This window comes from Coenobita brevimanus, chromosome 85 (genome assembly GCF_032717465.1).
Source record: "Coenobita brevimanus isolate Jiangsu-jjx chromosome 85, ASM3271746v2, whole genome shotgun sequence".
Classification (NCBI taxonomy): domain Eukaryota; kingdom Metazoa; phylum Arthropoda; class Malacostraca; order Decapoda; family Coenobitidae; genus Coenobita; species Coenobita brevimanus.
Window position 1 is genome coordinate 9,874,640 of NC_137038.1, and position 24,279 is coordinate 9,898,918.

The window sequence follows — 24,279 nt, forward strand, 5'->3', positions numbered from 1 at the left end:
AGCTTCTACTGCAGAAATATACATTAATCTGAACTCTTCCTTCCCATTCAAAGGTGTGGTAAGGTAGGGTCCAGAAAGCAGAGAGAGAGAGAGAGAGAGAGAGAGAGAAGATGATACAAGAAGCTCTATTAGCTAATACTGCAGAAATAATATCCCTCTCACATCTGTTCCTTGGATGCCCTCTGCAAGTTCATAAATCACCACTGTCTGGCTCCTGTGACATGTTCCTCTGAGGGCCAGGGCTGGTTGCTGGCTGATAAATCAAAAACGTAAATAAAAAATTAAATAATAAGTGTGTGGACATTCTTCAGTATTACCATACAAACAGGCCCCAATACAAGTTGCCTTATTTTGATTTTCATTTTTGCTATTAACTCCACAGTAAATTACAGAAGAAGGCATATTAAAATCCACTGTTACCTATAGAACTAACTGGCCTGTTTTTCTCCAATTTACAGTGCCGGTTGCTTTTTTTTTATTTTTTTTTATTTTTTTTTAATATCCTTGGCTTATAATGAGGACTGGCTATACAGTGTTATTAAACTGCAGCATCTGATCAAAGTGAAAATATATTAATACAAACTGTACTGTATATTAAGTAATTTATTAAACAAAAACAATATATATTAAAATTTGTACAACTATACAGTAAACACAGACAGTATTACTATATCAGTTTCTCGGACAAACAGTACTGTAGTACATTTAATATGACTCGTTCCCTACCCTTCTCCTCCTCTCCCTCTGCAGAACAATATTCGTCCATTAAAGGCACACACAGGAAATGGTTAACCTACAGTTTTTCATTCTGTGACGTCATTTTTGTTATTCTTCGTACCGCTAAATGATTTTACTCAGCTTAAACAAATTTACTGACCTAGAAAAGCAAGATTCAGCCTTAACTAGTCTCTACACTCCTCTATATCTCCATCAGCAGCCATATACCTTCATCGATGAAGGTGTGTCTACAAACAAATCACCTCCATGTTGTCCTGTCCTCTCTCCTCAGGTTGCCCTTCCTGTCTCATACCACCCTCATTCATTTCTGTTCTGCTCTCTTCTTCCATGCCACATATGCTCTACCGCATCCAACATTACCCTCAATCTCATTTTCGAGGACTTTCTTTGGCACCCTACTTATGTGCATTTTATGATTATGTCCATACCATCTCAATGTACTCCTTTAAATCCCTTCAAAACAAGCAATCTTGCCTAAAAAGAAAAAAAACAGGCTAAAAAGAGCTAGAATAAACCAAAACAACTGTATCACTGGAATGAACAGGTTAAAGCTATTTCCTGCGTTTCCCCCCATTTGTCATTATATATATATCAGTAATGCTCTTTAATCGCTATCACTGCTGCTGCTGCTGCTGCTACTGCTCTCTGCTTTACTCTTTCTTGCAGTCTGTAAAAGAAACAAATATTTATGTAAGGTTTGTTGGTGCTATAATATCTATAACAGAACAAAAATTTGACTTACAGTAAAGAGATGTATATTTCCACTGGTGTCAACCCTCCCCCTTAAAAAAAAAGAATGGAAAAAAAAAAATCATTAAATAACAAGCTGTGTGCTGGGAAGGGTGAAGTAACCCTCTTTCCTTTCCAGCAGAGGTGAGGCTGGCCCTAAAGTTAATCTGAGAGAGGAATGTGGAAGCTGGGCATCTATAACTACCAGACATGAATTAAGATAAAAACTATGCCCTTGAGCTGAAATAATTAACTTTCCCTAAGTACAGTAAACTCTCAATTATTCGTCGTAATTCAGCCAAGCCCCACACAGAAAAACGTGAAATGCCGCTTACTGCATATCTGGCTCAACATTCGGCTTTGAGCCAGTTATTGTGATTCTATCTGTCTCTACCCTCTATCCTAAAACTTTATCATGAGTAAAAGATGAAAACTAAGCATATATAAACAATATATACAGTAATCATACACTCCAGGAATACAGTACTGTACACAGAGTACTATTGTATGTACAGGTATACCCCTCTATATGATCCCCCTTTATATGATACCTTGCCTTAGTGATGTAAAAATATTAACAACCTTCCCCGCCTAACGATGGCCATTCTCTGGGGATGTCATGGGCTTTGTTCTTTTAAACCGATTTTGATGATATTTTAGACTTAAATTTTGTGTTTAGGTTGATTTTTAAACTGTTTTTTGACTTAGATTAATCTGTTTTAGTCATAGGTGGGGTGAACATTGTCATTTTTGGGTACACTTTACTAAGTTTGATTTTTTCCAGACTTATTTTTGATGATTTTCATATTTTATTTTTTGAGTTTAGTAGAGTTATAAACTGCTATTAGACTTAGTTTAGCTTCTTTTAAAGCTATTTGTGGGTATACGTGCACTAGAAACTTGTTTTTGGGTTCATTTGGGTGGGTTTTGGACTTGGTTGGGGGGGGGGGGATCTCAAGGCTCCCAAACGCATCCCTATACTTACTGTTATAATGTCCTAGTTTAACGATACCCTGGCTCAATGACTGGTTTTCCCAAACGCATCTCATCGTTATAACGGGGATGATCTGTACTTACCAAATATTAGCATCGATGGGGAGAAACAGCACTGGGGGGTTCACACTCATAAACAGTACAGTACACAATACAGCACAGGGGTAGTTTAACAATCACAACAGAGCACTAGGACATGAGCACTGACAGGCCATTAGCTCTGCAATACAATACAGTACAGCAGCTCGAACACAGGATGCCATGGAGTTAGTCAATGCACCAAAGTTTTCCAACCGCATGGTCAGATGAGCAGAGTGCAAAGGCACATCTTGACATCCACGGGTGAAAATGAGAACGAGGCGGTATTCTTGGCGAGCTGGATAAGTCATGCCCATGACAAATTCTGATTGGCTGGTGTGTAGCAGGTGTTTTCATTGGCTTCCAAGTCTCAGAATTTCCCCTGGCACCAGTTGGCTACTGCTGACGAGCCAGTTGAGACGCCTCAAGTGCACTGGACTGCCGGTTACAACACATTTCAGAGCCAGATGTTGCATAATTTAGCCGGATATTGCTGTAACAGAGCTAAGATAGCTCCACCAGATACTGAATTGCGTTGGGCAGGCTGTAGCAATGACAGATAATTGAGAATTTACTGTATCGATCATTTTCTACAGAAAACAACAGCAAAGTACAATCTTACCCAGTGTCCCCTGATGAATACCAGTACAGAAATTTCTGACATAACAAGGCAGATATCTTCCTAAAAAAATATTACATTACGCGAAAACATCAAGGATGTGTCGGTAAGATCGAAAGAAGGAACACAAACGTGGGTGGCTGTGTGTGTGTGTGTGTGTGTGTGTGTGCCAATCCATGATCATACGAGCAGAGTGAAAGAAGAGTTCTGGGCAAATGTGGAAGCGTGCATGTAAAAATTTGAGAGAAGTGAGAGAGTGTTTCTGAATGAAGATATGAATAGAAAAATAGAGAAAGTGAAGGTGGATGGAGTAGTTGCTGTGTGGCATATGCCTGCAGAAGTGGATGAGAATGGCAGTGCATTTGTGGACATTTGTGCAGGGAAGGGGGGTTGGTGATAGCCAATATCCTCTTTAGGCACAAAATGATAAACAAGTATACATGCGGAGTAATGAGAAGGGTGGGTGGTGAACTGAATGAACAGTAGGCAATGACTGATTAAATTTATGTGGATAAGAGAATGAGAAGGTATGTAATGGATGTCCACTCACTCGATGTAGTGCTGCTGTCAGGTGTCTGCCCATTCCTCTCCTCCATCCTTCTTTCCTTCCATCCTCTTCTGTCTTTCTTTCCTTCATTCTTTTCTTGTCCTTCTGCCTACGGGTGACATTACACTCCTTCTTCTGTCTTTCTTTCCTTCATTCTTTTCTCTTCCTTCTGCCTGTGGGTGACTCTACACTGAGTGACAAGCCAAATGGTTTCCTGAACACCAGGAAACCATTTACTACGCTGGGTGGCAACCATATCACCAAATTTTGGTGCCTGGTGATTTTGTGGGTACTTATTGCACTCCAATCAGATTAAGCCAGTGAAAGTTTATATCCAAGGGGTAGTTGGGGTTGACTGCTCATGTAAGCCACTCAGGGATGAGTGAGGCTGGTCACTCTCATCTTAAATGTCAGGACCAACTGCCTAGCCCCGGGCTCCTACGCTCCTCATGGGGCAATGTAGGACTGGATGATGGATGGATGGATGGATGGATGTAATGGATGTAAGAGCTTACAGAGGTTGGGAGAGTGGACATTCTGAGAACCACTTGGTGGTGGTGAAAATCAAAGTACAAATGCAATAGATGAACAGAAGGAAGGAAGGACAGGAGGAAGTAACCCATACAAGGAGGGAAGAAAATTTGCAAGACGATGGAAAAAAGGCAGAATAAGAAAGAGAAAAGTGGAGAAGCAATCCAGTAAACATATCTGATTTGAAGCAGATGGGAGAAGAGGAAGGTATGTGCAAGATATTCACAGAAGAAATCTGTGCAGCATGTGAGGTGGCATATGAAGTGAAGAAGAGACAAAATGGGGTGCAAGGAACAGGATGATGGAATGAAGAGGTGAGTCACGCTGTGGTGCACAGGAAAAAAGTATGTAGTCAGTGGATGGGAAGCATAAGCATGAAGGAAGTTGAAAGACGGAAGAGAGAGTTATTTGTAAAGAGGAAAAGAGAGGTGAGAGGATTAGTAAGAGTAGGAAGAGGGTAGATGAGGACTATGGAAGGAATTTGAGTGTAAAGTGGAGGGAAAATAACAATATGTTCTGCATAGAGGTAAAGAGGGTTGGACAGGGAGATAAAGAACTTAGTTGGGGAGTGGGAGATTAATGGTAGATTCATAATGGAGAATGGAGAAAAAGTGAGCAGATGGAAAGAACACTTTAAGGAACCGTTAAACATAAAGAATGAAAGTAATGAGAGTATAAGTGACTGGGGAATAGCTGGGAGAAGGAGGGAGGTGAGAAGGGAGGAAGAGATCAGTTGGGTGGAAGTAGTGGAACCAATGAAGAAAGTCAAAATGGTGAAAGCCCCAGGAACTGATGAAGTGTGCGGCGAAATGCTGAAGCATGAACAAGAGATAACAGTAGAATGGACATGGAAGATGTACAGAATGGCCTGGGAGGAAGGTAGAGTCCTGGAGGATTGGAAGTCAGGTATAATTAGTCCCTGTACACAGAAAAAGGAAAAAAAGAAGTGTGCGGTAATCATTAGGGCATTTGTTTCCTTAGTGTAATAAGAAAAGTAGGAAGGATAAGCTACTTACTGACAGAGTTAGGGAAATAACAGAGGAATTAGCTGGAGAAGAACAGAGAGGTTTTAGGAAGGGAAATGGTTGTGTAGATCAGATATACATCCTTAGAGCTTTAGTGGAAAAGTTTCTAGAGAAGGAAAAGAAGTTGTATGCAGCCTTCATGGATTTGGAGGAAGAATATGACAGAGTGGACAGATAAGGAATGAGGAGACTATTAAGAATATATGGTGCAAATGGGAAGCTGTTGAATGCTGTGAAGAGTATGTATGAAGGTGCAAAGGCTGCAGTGAGTGTGGATGGTGAACTGAGTGCTTTTCCATCTAAATACTGGATTGAAACAAGGATGTGTTAGAATGGCCTGGGAGGAGGGTAAAGTCCCAGGGAATTGGAAGTCAGGTATAATTATTCCCTTGTACAAAGGAAGGAGTATGTATAGTTGTGAGTAAAAGATGGAAGAGGAGCATAAGACAGTATGGATCAGTTGGGTCTAGGACTGTGTGGGTAAAGTTGAAAGTTGGAATACAAATGTGGGCGATTATGTGTGTGTGCGTAGCAAGACCGTGCTAGAAGAGTGAAAGAAGAGTTCTGGACAAATGTAGAAGTGTGCATGGAAAAGTTTGGAAGGAATGAGAGAGTGTTTTTGATTGGTGATATGAATGGTAAAGTTGGGAATGTGAAGGTGGATGGAATAGTTGCTGAGTGGGGTGTGCCTGCTGAGATAGATGAGAATGGGAGTGCGTTAGTGGACATTTGTGCTGGGAGGGGTGTCACGGGGTTTTTATAATATCACGGTATTTTTTAAATATAATGCTTAAATATTTAAATTAATATTAATATTCAATAATATTGAAGAGCAGAGACAATGATTGTCTTGCTAAATCAAACAACGATTCTCTAAGAACGCGAATTTATAAACTTTCTCAACAGTACACAGCAGAGACTAATTACTCACAAATGCTGAATTAGTAGTGTTAGCCTCTGGAGAAAGTTACTTCACCCCTGACAATAAATAACTAATACTAATAATAATATCAGGTTCTTGCTGATGCTTTAACTCCTATCTGGCACAACGGATTTTAAGTCAATACAACAAGACTGGTCTAAGTACCAGTTATGAAGGCAAACGTTTATGCAAGCTAGGAGCTATATGGAAAATAAGCTTAATTTAGAGAAATGAAACAAGATTTTACTTTACATTAAGCTCAAGAAAAAGAACTGTTAAATTTATTGATTACAAAAAAATAAATTTAACGTTACAATTCAAATCAAATTAATGAGACGCACTCACTCACTCACACAAAAGCTAAATACTTACGCCTAGAAAAAAAACACCTTAACTAAACTCTTAAGACTATAAAATACAAAAAGGAAATACTGTAGCTGATGAATGCTTTGTATCACCCAAGGGGTGGGAGTTTGGAGAAACTGTCTCAGTGGAGTCTGGGTGCTAGGGACCTCTTCTCTCGCACTTCTGGAGCACAGGACCTCTCTCCGTCAGAGCAACAACTAGACTGACCAAGTCGTGGGAAAGAAAAGCGGAGCACTAGGCCGCATTTTCTAACGGTCGAGTGAGCAGGGGCGAACAATAAAAAAAACAATAGTATCGCTCAGTACAGCACTTAGTGACGTGCATTAAATCGGTCACTTTTGAAAACGGTGACGAATGTTATGAAAAGTATACTCCGAAATGGAGAGAGAAACGGTTAACTGAGCGATACACAGTGAGTTTTCCACTAATAGTTCGTGGCTTCTCACAAAAGGGAAATGTCGCGAATTGATTCGTGACAAGGGGGTTGGTGATAGCCAATACCCTCTTCAGGCATAAAATGATCCACAGGTATGCATGGCGAGTGATGAGAAGGGTGGGTGGTGAACTGAATGAAAGGAAGGCAATGATTGATTATGTGTGTGTGGATGAAAGGATGCGAAGATTTGTAATGGATGCAAGAGTTTATAGAGGATGGGGGAGTGGACTTTCTGACCACTACTTGGTGGTGGCCAGAATTAGATTTTAAGTAAGATGGAGGAATAGAAGAAAGGAAAGACGAGAGGAAGGAGTAGTGGCAAGGAGAGTGGAAAGGTTAGAAGGGGATGAGAAAAAGGCAGAGTATAAGAGAGAAGTGGAGGAACGATTAGGCAAATATGAACTGGAGCAGATGGGAGATGTGGAAGGTGTGTGTAGGATATTTACAGAAGAAATATGTGCAGCATGTGATGTGGTGTGTGGAAAGAAGAGAAGACGGAGGGGGGTGCAAGGAACAGCGTGGTGGAATGAAGAGGTGAAACAGGCTGTGGCACAAAAGAAGAAAGCATACAATGAATGGATGAGAAATAGGGGCGTGGAAGAAGTTGAGAGGCGGAAGAGAGAGTTATATGTAGAAAGAAAGAGAGAGGTGAAAAGATTATTAAGAGAAAGTAAGAAGAGAGTGGATGAGGAATTTGTAAGGAATTTGAGTGTAAAGTGGAGGGACTGTAAGAAAATGTTCTGGAAAGAGGTGAAAAGAGTAAGACAGGGTGGAAGTGAAGTTAGCAGGGGAGTGAAAGATAAAAATGGTAGATTACTCGTGGAGAAGGGAGAAAAAGTGAGCAGATGGAGAGAACACTTTAAGGAATTGTTGAACGTAGAAGATGGAAGTAATGCGAGTATAAGTGGCTGGGGAATGGCTGGGAGGAGGAGGGAGGTGAGAAGACAGGAAGAAATCAGGAGGATAGAAGTTGTGGAAGCAATGAAGAAAGTTAAATTGGGAAAGCCCCAGGAATTGATGGAGTGTGTGGTGAAATGCTGAAGCATGGGGGATAGTAGTAGAATGGATGTGGAAGATGTGCAGATTGGCCTAGGAGGAAGGTAGAGTCCCGGAGGATTGGAAGTCAGGTATAATTATTCCCTTGTACAAAGGAAAAGGGGAAAAAAGAAGTGTGGTAATCATAGGGGCATTTGTCTTCTTAGTATAATAGGAAAAGTGTATGGTAGGATACTTATTGACAGAGTTAGAGAAAGAACAGAGAAATTAGTTGGAGAAGAACAGGGAGGCTTTAGGAAGGGAAGAGGTTGTGTAGATCAGATATTCATTCTTAGATCTTTAGTGGAAAAGTTTCTAGAGAAGGGAAAGAAGTTGTATGCGGCTTTCATGGATTTGGAGAAAGCATATGACAGGGTGGATGGACAAGGATTGTGGAAAGTGTTAAGAATATATGGAGTAGATGGGAAGTTGCTGAATGCTGTGAAGAGTATGTACGATGGTGCTAAGGCTGCAGTGCGTGTGGATGGTGAACTAAGTGAATTTTTCTCTTTGAAAGTTGGGTTGAAACAGGGATGTGTCATGTCTCCATGGTTGTTCAATCTGTACATGGATGCGGTAATAAAAGAGGTACAAGGTAGGGTAGTGGATGTTGGAGTGTCCCTGGTGAGAGAGGATAGTGTTTGGAAACTCCCTGTACTGTTGTTTGCAGATGATACTGTGTTGTTGAGTGAAGATGAAGGGGAGCTGCAAGGCTTGGTGGATGAGTTTGGGAGAATGTGTAAGAAACGGAATCTAAAGGTGAATGTAGGGAAGAGTAAAGTGATGGTCTTTGAGAGAGGTGAAGTCAGTGAATGTACAGCGAGGTTGGATGGTGTGGAATTGGAAAATGTGAGTACGTTTAAGTACTTGGGTAGTGTGATGAGTCAGGATGGAGGTCTGGAGGGTGAAGTGCTTGAAAGGGTACAGCAGGGAAGAAAGGTTGCTGGTTCTTTGAAAGCAGTGATAAGAAACAGGGAAGTGAGCATGGAAGTGAAAAAGTTACTACATGACAGTATTGTGATACCAACTCTAACGTATGGAAGTGAAGCTTGGACGTTGTTGGAAGGACACAAGTCAAGAGTGAGAGCAGTGGAAATGAGTTATTTAAGAGGAGCGTGTGGAGTCACATGGAGAGACAGGCTGACGAATAAGAATATAAAGGAGCGTTGTGGTGTTGATGTGGATGTGATAGGAAGCGTTATGAGGAACACACTGAGGTGGTTTGGCCATGTGGAGAGGATGGAGGGTGAAAGACTGACGAAGAGAGTGTATGTGAGTGAGGTGGAGGGGGGAAGAGGGAGGGGGAGGCCGAGGATGAGATGGAGGGACGGGGTGGAAAGGTATATGAGAGAGGGGGGTGTGAGTTGGGAGCAGGGCAGTGAAATGGCAGGGGACAGGGCGACTTGGAGGCGATTTGTTTGTGGCCACCCCAAACGGGACTGAGGCGTCTGGCAATAGATAGATAGATAGACAAAGGAAATGGGAAAAAAGAAGTGTGTTGTAATCATAGGGCCATTTGTCTTCTTAGTGTAATAGGAGGATACAGTACTTACTGACAGAGTTAGGGAAATAATAGAGGAATTAACTGGAGAAGAACCAAGAGGCTTCAGGAAGGGAAGTGGTTGTGTAGATCAGATATTCATCCTTTGGTCTTTAGTGGAAAGGTTGAGAAGGAAAAGCAGCTGTATGCAGCCTACATGAATTTAGAGAATGCATAAGACAGAGTGGATAGATAAGGAATGAGAAGAATATTTAGAATATATGGAGCAAATGGGAAGTTGTCAAATGACGTGAAGAGTATGTATGAAGGTGCAAAGGCTGCAGTGCATGTGGTTGGTGAACTGAGTGATGTTTTCTATCTGGATGTTGAATTGGAACAGGGATGTGTTGCCTTATGTCTCCATGTTTGTTCAATTTGTCTATGGATGGGGTTATATGAGAGATATAAGGTTGGGCAGTGGATGTTGGAGCGGCCTTAATGACAGAGGGCAGCATTTGTAAATTTTCTGAATTGTTGTTTGCAGATGATACTGTACTGCTACGTGAAGACGAAGAGGAACTGAAAGGCTTAATGAATGAGTCTAGAAGAGTATGTAAAAAATGGAATCTAAAGGTGAATGTAGGGAAGTGTAAAGCTATGGTCCTCAAGAAAAATGAAGTCACTGAATGTACAGTAAGGTTGGATGATGAGGAAATGGGAAATGTGGGTCCATTTAAGTATGTGGGTAGTGTGATGAGTAAAGATGGAAGTCTGGATGAAGAAGTGCTTGAAAGGGTATAACAGGGAAGAATGGTTGTTGGTTCTTTGAAAGCACTGATAAGAAACAGGGATGCAAGCATGCAAGTAAGAAAGTCGTTGCAAGATAGTACTGTAATACCAACTCTAACAAATGGAAGAGAAGCTTGGACCTTGTTGGAAGGACACAAGTAAAGAGTGAGAGCAGTGGAAATGATTTATCTCAGAGGAGCATGTGGAACTACATGGAGAGACAGACTGACAAATAAGGAAGTGAAGGAGTGTCGTGGTGTGGATGAATATGTGATATAAAGTGTTAAGAGAAATACACTGAGGTGGTTTGGCTATGTGGTGAGAATGGAGAGAGACTAACAAGGAGAGTGTATGTGAGTGAGGTGGAGGGGGGGAGAGGCAGGGCGAGGACAACGATAAGATGGAGGGATGGAGTGGAAAGGTATATGATAAGAGGAGGGTGTAGGCAGTGAAGTGACAGGGGACAGGGTGACATGTAAGGCGTTTTGTTTATGTCCACCCCTTGTGGGGTTAAGGCATCTGGCAATAGATATATACATAGATAGACAGATGGACAAACAGACAGACAGATAGAAAACAGCTTTAACCCTTTCACTCCTACGATGATGTTCTTGTTTAACTCTTACAACCGCCCGATGAATTTATCTTGATTCAGAAAGACTTTTCAGAGATCTGATCTAGCCTCCATTAACTTCTTCACTACACAAGGGCTCTAGTGAACCAAATAAACTGTCTGTAGGTAGCAAGAATAAAATGTTAGGTATGTCACTGGACTGAAGGGACTGAGTCAGGGCTCTTAAAATTTTATTAATATTGAAAAATCTTTTTCAAAGATAAAAATAACTATTAAAGTGTATCTCTATATATTAAATGCTGACACCCATGAATTAAAGATATTGTTGATATTCCTGGACAATGCTCCTATAAGTAATGTTAATTCTGATCCTTTTCTGCACTTTCTGACCACTTAATGATGAACAATGGTACGTGAAAAGTATTCTATCTATCTATCAAGTGCCAGATGCCTTAATCCCGTTCGGGGTGGCCACAAACAAATCGCCTCCACGTTGCCATCCCCCGCCATTTCACTGCCCTGCTCCCAACTCACACCCCCCTCTCTCATATACCTCTCCATCCCATCCCTCCATCTCATCCTTGGCCTCCCCCTCCCTCTCCCACACTCAACCTCACTCACATACACTCTCTTCTTCAGTCTTTTACCCTCCATCCTCTCCAAATGGCCAAACCACCTCAGTGTGTTCCTCCTAACACTTCCTATCACATCCACATCCACACCACGACGCTCCTTTATATCCTCATTTGTCAGCCTGTCTCTCCATGTGACTCCACAGGCTCCTCTTAAATAACTCATTTCCACTGCTCTCACTCTCGACTTGTGCCCCTCCAACAACGTCCAAGCTTCACTTCCATACATTAGAGTTGGTATCACAATACTGTCATGTAGTAACTTTTTCACTTCCATGCTCATTTCCCTGTTTCTTATCACTGCTTTCAAGGAACCAGCAACCTTTCTTCCCTGCTGTACCCTTTCAAGCACTTCATCCTCCAAACCTCCATCCTTACTCATCACACTACCCAAGTACTTAAACGTACTCACATTTTCCAATTCCTCACCATCCAACCTCGCTGTACATTCACTGACTTCACCTCTCTCAAGGACCATCACTTTACTCTTCCCTACATTCACCTTTAGATTCCATTTCTTACACACTCTCCCAAACTCATCCACCAAGCCTTGCAGCTCCCCTTCATCTTCACTTAACAACACAGTATCATCTGCAAACAACAGTACAGGGAGTTTCCAAACACTACCTTCTCTCACCAAGGCCACTCCAACATCCACTACCCTACCTTGTACCTCTTTTATTACCCCATCCATGTACAGACTGAACAACCTTGGAGACAGGACACATCCCTGTTTCAACCCAACCTTCAAAGAGAAAAATTCACTTAGTTCACCATCCACACGCACTGCAGCCTTAGCACCATCATACATACTCTTCACAGCATTCAGCAACTTCCCATCTACTCCATATATTCTTAATACTTTCTACAATCCTTGTCTGCGGCTTTCATAGATTTCTCCAAATCTATGAAAGCTGCATACAACTTCTTTCCCTTCTCTAGAAACTTTTCCACTAAAGATCTAAGAATGAATATCTGATCTACACAACCTCTTCCCTTCCTAAAGCCTCCCTGTTTTCTCCAACTAATTCCTCTGTTATTTCCCCAACTCTCTCAATACGTATCCTACCATACACTTTTCCTATTATACTAAGAAGACAAATGCCCCTATGATTACCACACACTTCTTTTTCCCCTTTTCCTTTGTACAAGGGAATAATTATACCTGACTTCCAATCCTCCGGAACTCTACTTTCCTCCCAGGCCAATCTGCACATCTTCCACATCCATTCTACTACTATCTCTCCCCCATGCTTCAACATTTCACTACACACACCATCAATTCCGGGGGCTTTCCCCAATTTAACTATCTTCAATGCTTCCACAATTTCTATCCTACTGATTTCTTCCTGTCTTCTCACCTCCCTCCTTCTCCCAGCCATTCCCCAGCCACTTATACTCGCATCACTTCCATCCTATATGTTCAAAAACTCCTTAAAGTGTTCTCTCCATCTGTGCACTTTTTCTCCCTTCTCCCCTAGTAATCTACCATTTTTATCTTTCACTCCCCTGCTAACTTCACTTCCACTCTGTCTTACTCTCTTCACCTCTTTCCAGAACATTTTCTTACAGTCCCTCCACTTTACACTCAGACTCCTTCCAAATTCCTCATCCACTCTCTTCTTACTCTCTCTTACTAATCTTTTGACCTCTCTCTTTCTTTCTACATATAACTCTCTCTTCCGCCTCTCAACTACTTCCATGCCCCTATTTCTCATCCATTCATTGTATGCTTACTTCTTTTGTGCCACAGCCTGTCTCACCTCTTCATTCCACCACGCTGTTCCTTGCACCCCCCTCCGTCTTCTCTTCATCTCACACACCACATCACATACTGCACATATTTCTTCTGTGAATATCCTGCAAACACCTTCCACGTCCCCCATCTGCTCCAATTCATATTTGCCCAATCGTTCCTCCACTTCTCTCTTATATTCGGCCTTTTTCTCATCCTCTTGTAACCTTTCCACTCTCCTTCCAAATACTCCTTCTTCCCGTCCTTCCCTTCTTCTATTACTCCATCTTATTTGTATCTTGATTCTGGCCACCACCAAGTAGTGGTCAGAAAGTCCACTCCCCCAACCTCTATAAGCTCTTGCATCCATTACACATCTTTGCATCCTTTCATCCACACACACATAATCAATCATTGCCTTCTTTTAATTCAGTTCACCACCCACCCTTCTCATCACTCGCCATGTATACCTGTGGATAATTTTGTGCCTGAAGAGGGTATTAGCTATCACCAACCCCCTCCCAGCACACAAATGTCCACTATCGCACTGCCATTCTCATCTATCTCAGCAGGCATACCCCACTCACCACCTATTCCATCCACCTTCACATTCCCTACTTTACCATTCATATCACCGAACAAAATCACTCTCTCATTCCTTCCAAACTTATCCATGCACACTTCCACATTTGTCCAGAACTCTTCTCTCGCTCTGCTTGCACGATCTTGTGTTGGCGCATACGCGCACACAATCGCCCACATTTGTATTCCAACCTTCAATCTTACTCACACAATCCTTGACCCAACTGATCCATACTCTCTTATGTTCTTCTTCCATCTTTTACTCACAATTATACACACTCCTTCTTTTGCCCTCCCATTCTCACCTACTCTTGCACACATACCCCATCCATACTCCCATTCTCTCACACTCTCCATTTAGTTTCAGTTACTCCACATACATCAACTTTCGCACCCTCAAGCACCTGGACAATCTCTCTCTCTTTCACCTCATCATTCGCACCTCTTACATTCCACGTTCCGATTACCATGTCCTTTGTCCGGTCCTTGGTCGTCATCTTTTGGTCAATCCTTGTCTGAGGCTTCTTGTTTGTCTTTTTAGTTAGTTGTTTTCTGGGGAGGTTCACTAACCCTCCGCCAACGCTTTTAGTCGCCTTGTACGACAAGCAGGGATACTGGGGGAGAATTCTTGAAAAACCCCTCTATCCCCAGAGGGTATTCTTTTCCTAATTAACAGCTTTATAATAAAAAGATGCTTGAGGGGGACAATTTCATGCAGTGGCACTGATATGACTAGGTGGCTCCTCTGCCTGGTTATACAGATGTCCTTCAGCTCCCTACATATCCCTCAAAAGGAGGATGGTAAATTGCAAAAGAAGGGCAACTTCAGTCTGCAGTTCCACTGGATTTGTGCTTGATCAGCCTGGAGTGCCAACAACAATAATAAAAAAGGTCCTGGAGAGGGATGCCTTTATGTGGTGGCACTGACTTAACTAAGCAGCTCCTCTACCCAGTTATACTGATGTCCCTTGACTTCCTCCATGCCCCTCAAAAGACGGACAGTGGACTGCAAAAGAGGGATAACTTCAGCCTGCAGCCCATTGGGTTCATGTTCGGATGAGCCTGGACCATAAGAACATACAACAATGAAAAATGTGTTAGGTGGAAGCATTTTAAAGTAAAAATTACTGTACCTTGGGCGGAATCACAAAATCAAAAGTGTTGCCAGCAGCCTCAACACCAGCCTTCAGCTTTACAAGACTGGCGTGTTTAAGATCCTCCAGGGTCACAACAGAGAGTGCTGATTTTAGCACCTCCAAACCTTTGTTGAATTCTTGTTTTTCACCTGTTAAAAGAATCATCATTATCATCATGCTTATCCTGACCTCTTTCTCCCACCTACGGATGGAGTATGGCAGAGTCCACTAAATAAGGAAGGAGAAGGTAAACAAAAGAGGAACTATCAACACCATACCCAATGAAATGGGCAGATACTCATTCAAATGTCACTCAATCACCTGGAATTCTGTTATCAATCCATTAATGAATAATCACTGAAATTTCTATCACATGTCAACAAATATTAGACTATAAAATTAGTCAATAAAAGTTACACTACAATTACTAGCTGGGAACCTGTACTCTGTTATACCCACATCACTTCAAGGGATCTCTTTTAAGCTGGATAAAACTATCTGATAATATAAAAAAAAGTTAAAAAAATAAATAAATAAAATAAAAATTGCAACAGCATGGATGTACAGCATGGATGAGGTTAAAGGAGATTGTTTCTAAACTCCTTGTCTTAATATTAGTTTTTTTCAAAGGATGAATAAAATTTTATGTGGGTGTACTATGAGTAAAATAAAAAAGCATCATTATACAGATGAGGGCATGGGATGTGCTCTTTGTGCCAGGAAAGATAAATAAAGAGCTTCTACATCTTTCTTCTGCATCTTCTCAATACCCCTCCTAGCATGCACATTAAAAGTAAAAAGAAAAGTCAATTTCCATCAAAATGTGAGAATGGTGATACAGTAAACCCTCATTATACAATGGGGTTCCGTTCCTGAAAACCCCATTGTATAGCAATCCATTGTATAGTGAACCTGTTATAACATGTAGTCAATGGAGATACGTTCCCAGACCTGCCTAAACTCGCACATTCATACACCTTAACACTCGCATACATGAAATATCCTTATGTTTAAACATGTAAAGTAACACATTAATAATGAATAAAGAGGGGAAAAACATGAAAATAACAGTATACAGTAGTTCTTACTATTACTTAAGTAAATAGGATTGTTGATGTCCCCTCTGAGGCTAAGGGACAGTTAGGGCCTCACAGCCCTCACTCATCACTCGCAGAACTGGCTGACTGGGCAGGGCTGGCTGGCTGCACGGGGCTGGCTGATGAGTCTGGACTGGCGGATGAGACTGGGCTAGCTGGCTGGGTGGGGCTGGCTGATGGGGCTGGACCAATCGATAAGACTGGGCTAGCTGGCTGGGCAGGGCTAGCTAATGAGGCTGGACCGGTGGACAAGTGTGTGTGGTCTAATGCCGACAGTGTGAGGACGTTTTTGTTGCATTTGCACATTCGCTGTTCACTGAGCCGCGGATGATCCATCGTTGTTGCAAATCGTTCCCATTGTATAGTGGGCATACTAGGATTGTTGATGTCCCCTCTGAGGCTAAGGGACAGTTAGGGCCTCACAGCCCTCACTCATCACTCGCAGAACTGGCTGACTGGGCAGGGCTGGCTGGCTGCACGGGGCTGGCTGATGAGTCTGGACTGGCGGATGAGACTGGGCTAGCTGGCTGGGTGGGGCTGGCTGATGGGGCTGGACCAATCGATAAGACTGGGCTAGCTGGCTGGGCAGGGCTAGCTAATGAGGCTGGACCGGTGGACAAGTGTGTGTGGTCTAATGCCGACAGTGTGAGGACGTTTTTGTTGAATTTGCACATTCGCTGTTCACTGAGCCGCGGATGATCCATCGTTGTTGCAAATCGTTCCCATTGTATAGTGGGCATAGGGTACTAAAATTTTGACATTGTATAAGCAAAATATTGTACAATGAGGCATTGTATAATGAGGGTTTACTGTACTAACAACCATATTCGACTGAGTCAAAGGTCCTAGGGGAAGAGGAAATATATCCACAGCTGAACAGTTACTAGAGAATATAATGAACAGAAGTGGACATATATAAAATAGCTCATAACACTTCTATCTATCTATCTCTCTATAGCCCGACGCCCTAATCTCGCAAAGGGTGGCCGCAGACAAAAGGCCTCCAAGTCGCTCTGTCACCCACCATTTGACTACCCTCCTCCCCCTCCCTCATATACCTCTCAACTCCATCCCTCCACCTCATCTTCGGTCTACCCCTCCCTCTCCCTCCCTCCACCTCACCTACATACACCCTCTTAGTCAGTCTTTCATTCTCCATTCTCTTCACATGTCCAAACCACCTCAGTGTATTTCTCCTAATCTTCTCAACCACATCCACATCCACCCCACAACATTCCTTCACTTCTTCATTCGTCAACTTGTCCCTCCACGTCACTCCACATGCTCCTCTCAAGTAACTCATTTCCACTGCTCTCACTCTTGACTTGTTCCCCTCTTGCAAGGTCCATGCCTCGCTTCCATATGTCAGGGTAGGGATCATAATAATATCATGCAGTGACTTCTTAACTTCCATACTCACCTCCCTATTTCTCACCACTGCTTTCAGTGTACCAACAACCTTCCTTCCCTGCTGTACCCTTTCACGCACTTCATCCCCCAAAGTTCCAACACTTACTAGAGAATATAATGAAGAGAAGTGGTCAAATATAAAATAGCTCATCAACAGGTTTATAAACGGTAAATTAGCATGCACTATATATTGCATGCATAGACAAAAAACTACTATACTCATGGCGCACGACTCTGAGGTTGTCATTAACATACCCTGGCAACCAACCGTTCAAAACTGCATCCGATTTTGTATCATACATGAATCATATTACACTATTATGCACGAATATATTATACATGAATATTATCAAAGCTGGGAATAGCGCAATTACATAGCGCCACTACTATTTTAATAGCGATGGTGGTAACACCATTACTTTTTTTAGCCAGTAGCGGAACTAAGAGCGCCGCTACTTTTTGGCTGTACTCACACGTTACCACGCTCCTCGCTACTCACGCGACGAATACAGGCCCGGAGTCGGTGAGTACATACAGATATGTCGATGCTTTGGTTGTATTTATTAATGACGAAAAATAATACTTTTGTCATTTCTGTCAATGATGTTTGTTCTACATTACATCAGTAATTTATTAACTATTATTTATTAGTTTTTCATTCATTCATTGCCAGACGCCATGTATCCCAGACGGGGTGGCCAATGGCTTAGAGTTAATTGTTTTACAGGGAGGGGCACTAATCCTCCACCAACCCCACTTGACATGTATGTTCCATAATTAGACAGGAATTTGCTAGTTAACTATCGATCATTTAAATTAAGTAACTGGTGGCTTGGTGAGCAGCACGAGGGGACACACACACACACACACACACACACACACACACACACACACACACACACACACACACACACACACACATCTAACTATCCCCGTCTCTAACTCCTGCTCTCTCCCTCACTCTCTCTTTCAGACTATAATTCTTACTCACTATGTTATTATTTCGTAACAGTATGTAACTTTCAGTTTAAAGTAATGGAAAAAAATACTCCTACTGTATAAATAGCTTCAAAAGAAAGCCCCAGCTCATTTTTACTTTCGTTTTCGTACATATCTTAAACAGGTATCATTGAAAATATAATAAATCTATATATTATGTATCAATGGTAGGCCACATTTTTTTGCCTTTTATTTACATATGTAACTTTCAGTACGTATACTAGGTAACAGTGTAAACAAACATTTGTTACATTATACAGTAAATAGCTTTTTCCTGTACCTTTGGCTCTAAGCTTCACTGAAGTGACACCGACATGTATATATATATATATATATATTATTTTCAAAATAACAATATACTGACATTACTGGTACACAATACAACCACCCAGACTGACTAATTTTATCAAAACAGTATATAGTGTACTGCTATATTACAGATTTTTGTTAACCTTTCCTTCGTGTACCTTTCTCTTACCCGAAGGAGCGGGAGCGGGAGCGCCGCTACATTTCGTATCAAGTAGCGAAACCAGTAACGCCACTACTTTTTCGAGCTAGTAACGGGAATGGGAGCGCTGCTACTTTTTATTTGTAGCGTTCCCAGCTTTGAATATTATTATACATGAACATAATACTTTATAAACGAATCATAGGCGTCTCATATTATACACGAAATCAGACGCACTTTTGAATGATAGGTTACCAGGGCACAATAATAACAACCTCAGAGTCACGTGCCGTGACTATCTATCTATCTATCTATTGCCAGACGCCTCAATCCCGTTTGGGGTGGCCACAAACAAATTGCCTCCAAGTCGCCCTGCCCCCCGCCATTTCACTGCCCTGCTCCCAACTCACACCCCACTCTCTCATATACCTCTCCACCCCATCCCTCCATCTCATCCTCGGCCTCCCCCTCCCTCTTCCCCCCTCCACCTCACTCACATACACTCTCTTCGTCAGTCTTTCACCCTCCATCCTCTCCACATGGCCAAACCACCTCAGTGCGTTCCTCATAACGCTCCCTATCACATCCACATCAACACCACAACGTTCCTTTATATCCTCATTCGTCAGCCTATCTCTCCATGTGACTCCACAGGCTCCTCTTAAATAACTCATTTCCACTGCTCTCACTCTTACCTTGTGTCCTTCCAACAACGTCCAAGCTTCACTTCCGTACGTTAGAGTTGGTATCACAATACTGTCATGTAGTAACTTTTTCACTTCCATGCTCACTTCCCTGTTTCTTATCACTGCTTTCAAAGAACCAGCAACCTTTCTTCCCTGCTGTACCCTTTTCAAGCACTTCACCCTCCAAACCTCCATCCTTACTCATCACACTACCCAAGTACTTAAACGTACTCACATTTTCCAATTCCTCACCATCCAACCTCGCTGTACATTCACTGACTTCACCTCTCTCAAAGACCATCACTTTACTCTTCCCTACATTCACCTTTAGATTCCGTTTCTTACACACTCTCCCAAACTCATCCACCAAGCCTTGCAGCTCCCCTTCGTCTTCACTCAACAACACAGTATCATCGTCGTCTGTGGCATTTTGGAGCTGCAGACTGGGAGGCCCTCAGGCAGTACTTCTTTGATTTTCCCTGGAATGATTATTGCTTCCATGGCCGTGAGCCATCTGAGTGTGCCTTGCGCATTACGGAGGTTATTCTCTCGGGCATGGAAGCATACATTCCTTTCTCATATCCTTTGACTAATGCAAGAAAGCCTTGGTTTAAACACGCTTGTTCTAATGCTGTCCGCAACAAGGAGAAGGCCTACAAAAGGTACCGGAGCCAACCCACCCCTGAATCACATCATGTTTACGTTTCTGCCCGGAATCGTGCTAAGTCTGTTCTTCGCTCTACTAAAAATAATTTCATCCATACTAAATGCTCTCGACTCTCCAACTCGAATTCTTCCCGCTCCTTCTGGCACCTTGCCAAAAATCTTTCTAACAACTTTACCTCATCATCCTTCCCTCCTCTTTTCTACTCTGATGGTTCTGTAGCTATTTCTTCTACTGATAAAGCAGATCTCTTCGCACAGACTTTCTCCTCCAATTCCACCTTAGACGATTCCGGTGTTGTTCCTCCATCACTTCCCCCCTCTGACTTCCTCATGGCTGACATTAAAATTTCTTCAGTTGATGTATTTTCTGCCATCTCTGGCCTCAGTACTAACAAGGCATATGGGCCTGATGGGGTCCCTCCTGTTGTTCTCAAGAACTGTGCTTCTGTGCTTACACCCTGCCTAGGCAAACTCTTTTCGCCTTTGTCTGTCAACTTGTACCTTTCCTTCTTGCTGGAAGTTTGCTCTCATTCAGCCAGTCCCAAAGAAGGGTGACCACTCCCAACCATCCAACTATCGTCCAATTGCTTTAACGTCCTGTATTTCAAAAGTTTTAAGTCAATTCTTAATAGAAAAATTTTAAGGCATCTTTCCTATCACAACCTTCTTTCCGATCGTCAGTATGGGTTCCGTCAGGGGCAGCTCCACTGGCGATCTTCTCTACCTTTCAGACTCCTGGTCATCCTCCTTTCGAACTTTGGCGAAAGCTTTGCCATTGCACTTGACATCTCAAAGGCTTTCGATCGAGGTCTGGCATAAATCTTTAATTTCCAAACTGCCCTCCTACGGTTTCTATCCTTCTATCTGTGCCTTCATCGCTAGCTTCCTTTCTGGTTGTTCTATAGCCGCTGTTGTAGACGGCCACCGTTCTTCTCCTAGATCTATCAACAGTGGTGTTCCTCAGGGCTCTGTCCTATCACCAACTCTCTTCCTTTATTCATCAATGATCTTCTAAGCTGTACATCTAACCCTATCCACTCATACGCTGATGACTCCACCCTTCACCTTTCCATTCGGTTCCCGCAACGCCCATCTCAACAGTTACTTCAAGAAACAAGGGATGAGGCTATGGCACACCTAATGTCTGACTTGGCTCGTATCTCTGACTGGGGTAAAAATAATAAGGTTGTCTTTAATGCATCTAAGACTCAGTTCTTACACCTATCAACCCGACATAATCTTCCACAGGTATACCCATTAATGTTTAATAATATTCAGCTTAATCCTGCATCATCCTTGAACATGCTTGGGGTTTCATTCATACGGGACTTATCTTGGAAAGATCATATTGCATCTCTTGTAAAATCTGCATCCAAGAGATTAGGTGTGCTAAGCCGACTCCGTGCATTCTTTACCCATTCACACTTGTTGACTTTATAGACGGGTTTTATTCGCCCCTGTGTAGAGTACAACTCTCATGTGTGGGGAGGCTTCCCACATACAGCTCTTCTCAATAGGGTGGAGGCAAAGGCTTTTCGTCTCATTAACTCTCCTCCTCTTACTGACTCCCTTCAACCTCTGTCTCTTCGCCGCACTGTTGCATCTTTATCTCTTTTCTATTGCTACTTCAATGGTCATTAATCCTCTGAACTGTCTGCTTGCATCCCTCCACGTCTATGATGGGCACATAGCACCCATCTAGCAAGAAACTCTCATCTCTTTTCTGTCCAACTCTCTAATGCAAGAGTTAACTTTTACTCCCAGTCCTTTATTTATGCAACAGGTCAGCTCTGGAACTGTCTCCCTCTATCTGTATTTCCTGCTGCCTATGATCTCCAGTCTTTCCAGCGGAGTGTGTCCAGGCATCTCCAAATGATCGGATCTTGAATTTGGCTCTCTGTTGTGTTTTGTTTTTCTCTTGGAGGGAACTGTTACTGCGGGCTCATGGCCTTTGGTTCCTTCTTCCTCGCATAAAAAAAAAAAAAAAAAAAAAAAATCTGCAAACAACAGTACAGGGAGTTTCCAAACACTATCCTCTCTCACCAGGGCCACTCCAACATCCACTACCCTACCTTGTACCTCTTTTATTACCCCATCCATGTACAGATTGAACAACCATGGAGACATGACACATCCCTGTTTCAACCCAACTTTCAAAGAGAAAAATTCACTTAGTTCACCATCCACACGCACTGCAGCCTTAGCACCATCGTACATACTCTTCACAGCATTCAACAACTTCCCATCTACTCCATATATTCTTAACACTTTCTACAATCCTTGTCTATCCACCCTGTCATATGCTTTCTCCAAATCCATGAAAGCTGCATACAACTTCTTTCCCTTCTCTAGAAACTTTTCCACTAAAGATCTAAGAATGAATATCTGATCTACACAACCTCTTCCCTTCCTAAAGCCTCCCTGTTCTTCTCCAACTAATTTCTCTGTTCTTTCTCTAACTCTGTCAATAAGTATCCTACCATACACTTTTCCTATTATACTAAGAAGACAAATGCCCCTATGATTACCACACACTTCTTTTTCCCCTTTTCCTTTGTACAAGGGAATAATTATACCTGACTTCCAATCCTCCGGGACTCTACCTTCCTTCCAGGCTGATCTGCACATCTTCCATATCCATTCTACTACTATCTCTCCCCCATGCTTCAGCATTTCACCACACACTCCATCAATTCCTGGGGCTTTCCCAGATTTAACTTTCTTCATTGCTTCCACAACTTCTATCCTACTGATTTCTTCCTGTCTTCTCACCTCCCTCCTTCTCCCAGCCATTCCCCAGCCACTTATACTCGCATTACTTCCATCCTCTACGTTCAACAATTCCTTAAAGTGTTCTCTCCATCTGCTCACTTTTTCTCCCTTCTCCACTAGTAATCTACCATTTTTATCTTTCACTCCCCTGCTAACTTCACTTCCACCCTGTCTTACTCTTTTCACCTCTTTCCAGAACATTTTCTTACAGTCCCTCCACTTTACACTCAAATTCCTTCCAAATTCCTCATCCACTCCCTTCTTACTCTCTCTTACTAATCTTTTCACCTCTCTCTTCCTTTCTACATATAACTCTCTCTTCCGCCTCTCAACTTCTTCCACGCCCCTATTTCTCACCCATTCATTGTATGCTTTCTTCTTTTGTGCCACAGCCTGTCTCATCTCTTCAGTCCACCATGCTGTTCCTTGCACCCCCCTTCGTCTTCTCTTCCTTCCACACACCACATCACATGCTGCACATATTTCTTCTGTAAATATGCTACACACACCTTCCACGTCTCCCATCTGCTCCAATTCATATTTGCCCAATCGTTCCTCCACTTCTCTCTTATACTCTGCCTTTTTCTCATCCTCTTGTAACCTTTCCACTCTCCTTGCAACTACTCCTTCCTCTCGTCTTTCCCTTCTTCTATTTCTCCATTCTAATTGGACCTTGATTCTGGCCACCACCAAGTAGTGGTCAGAAAGTCCACTCCCCCAACCTCTATAAACTCTTGCATCCATTACACATCTTCGCATCCTTTCATCCACACACACATAATCAATCATTGCCTTCCTTTCATTCAGTTCACCACCCACCCTTCTCATCACTCGCCATGTATACCTGTGGATCATTTTATGCCTGAAGAGGGTATTGGCTACCACCAACCCCCTCCCAGCACAAATGTCCACTTACGCACTCCCATTCTCATCTATCTCAGCAGGCACACCCCACTCACCAACTATTCCATCCACCTTCGCATTCCCAACTTTACCATTCATATCACCAATCAAAAACACACTCTCATTCCTTCCAAACTTTTCCATGCACACTTCCACATTTGTCCAGAACTCTTCTCTCACTCTCATAGCACGATCTTGCGTTGGCGCATACACACACACAATCGCCCACATTTGTATTCCAACTTTCAACTTTACCCACACAATCCTTGACCCAACTGATCCATACTGTCTTATGCTCTTCTTCCATCTTTTACTCACAACTATACATACTCCTTCCTTCGCCCTCTCATT

The 24,279-nt window shown here is 42.5% G+C and overlaps 1 protein-coding gene across 1 annotated transcript in view; it reads right to left on the reverse strand.

Moving 5' to 3' along the window:
• Nucleotides 1-635: 635 nt before the first annotated feature.
• The window catches only part of bsf (bicoid stability factor), a 113,135-nt gene continuing 89,491 nt past the window's right edge, over nucleotides 636-24,279 (reverse strand). Inside the window, exons 24-25 of the mRNA XM_080280618.1 lie at nucleotides 14,945-15,096; nucleotides 636-1,405 (exon numbers count right to left, since the gene is read on the reverse strand). Coding sequence (XP_080136744.1) covers nucleotides 1,343-1,405; nucleotides 14,945-15,096 — 215 coding nt within the window. The 3' untranslated portion in view covers nucleotides 636-1,342. The remainder of the gene's footprint in view (nucleotides 1,406-14,944; nucleotides 15,097-24,279) is intronic.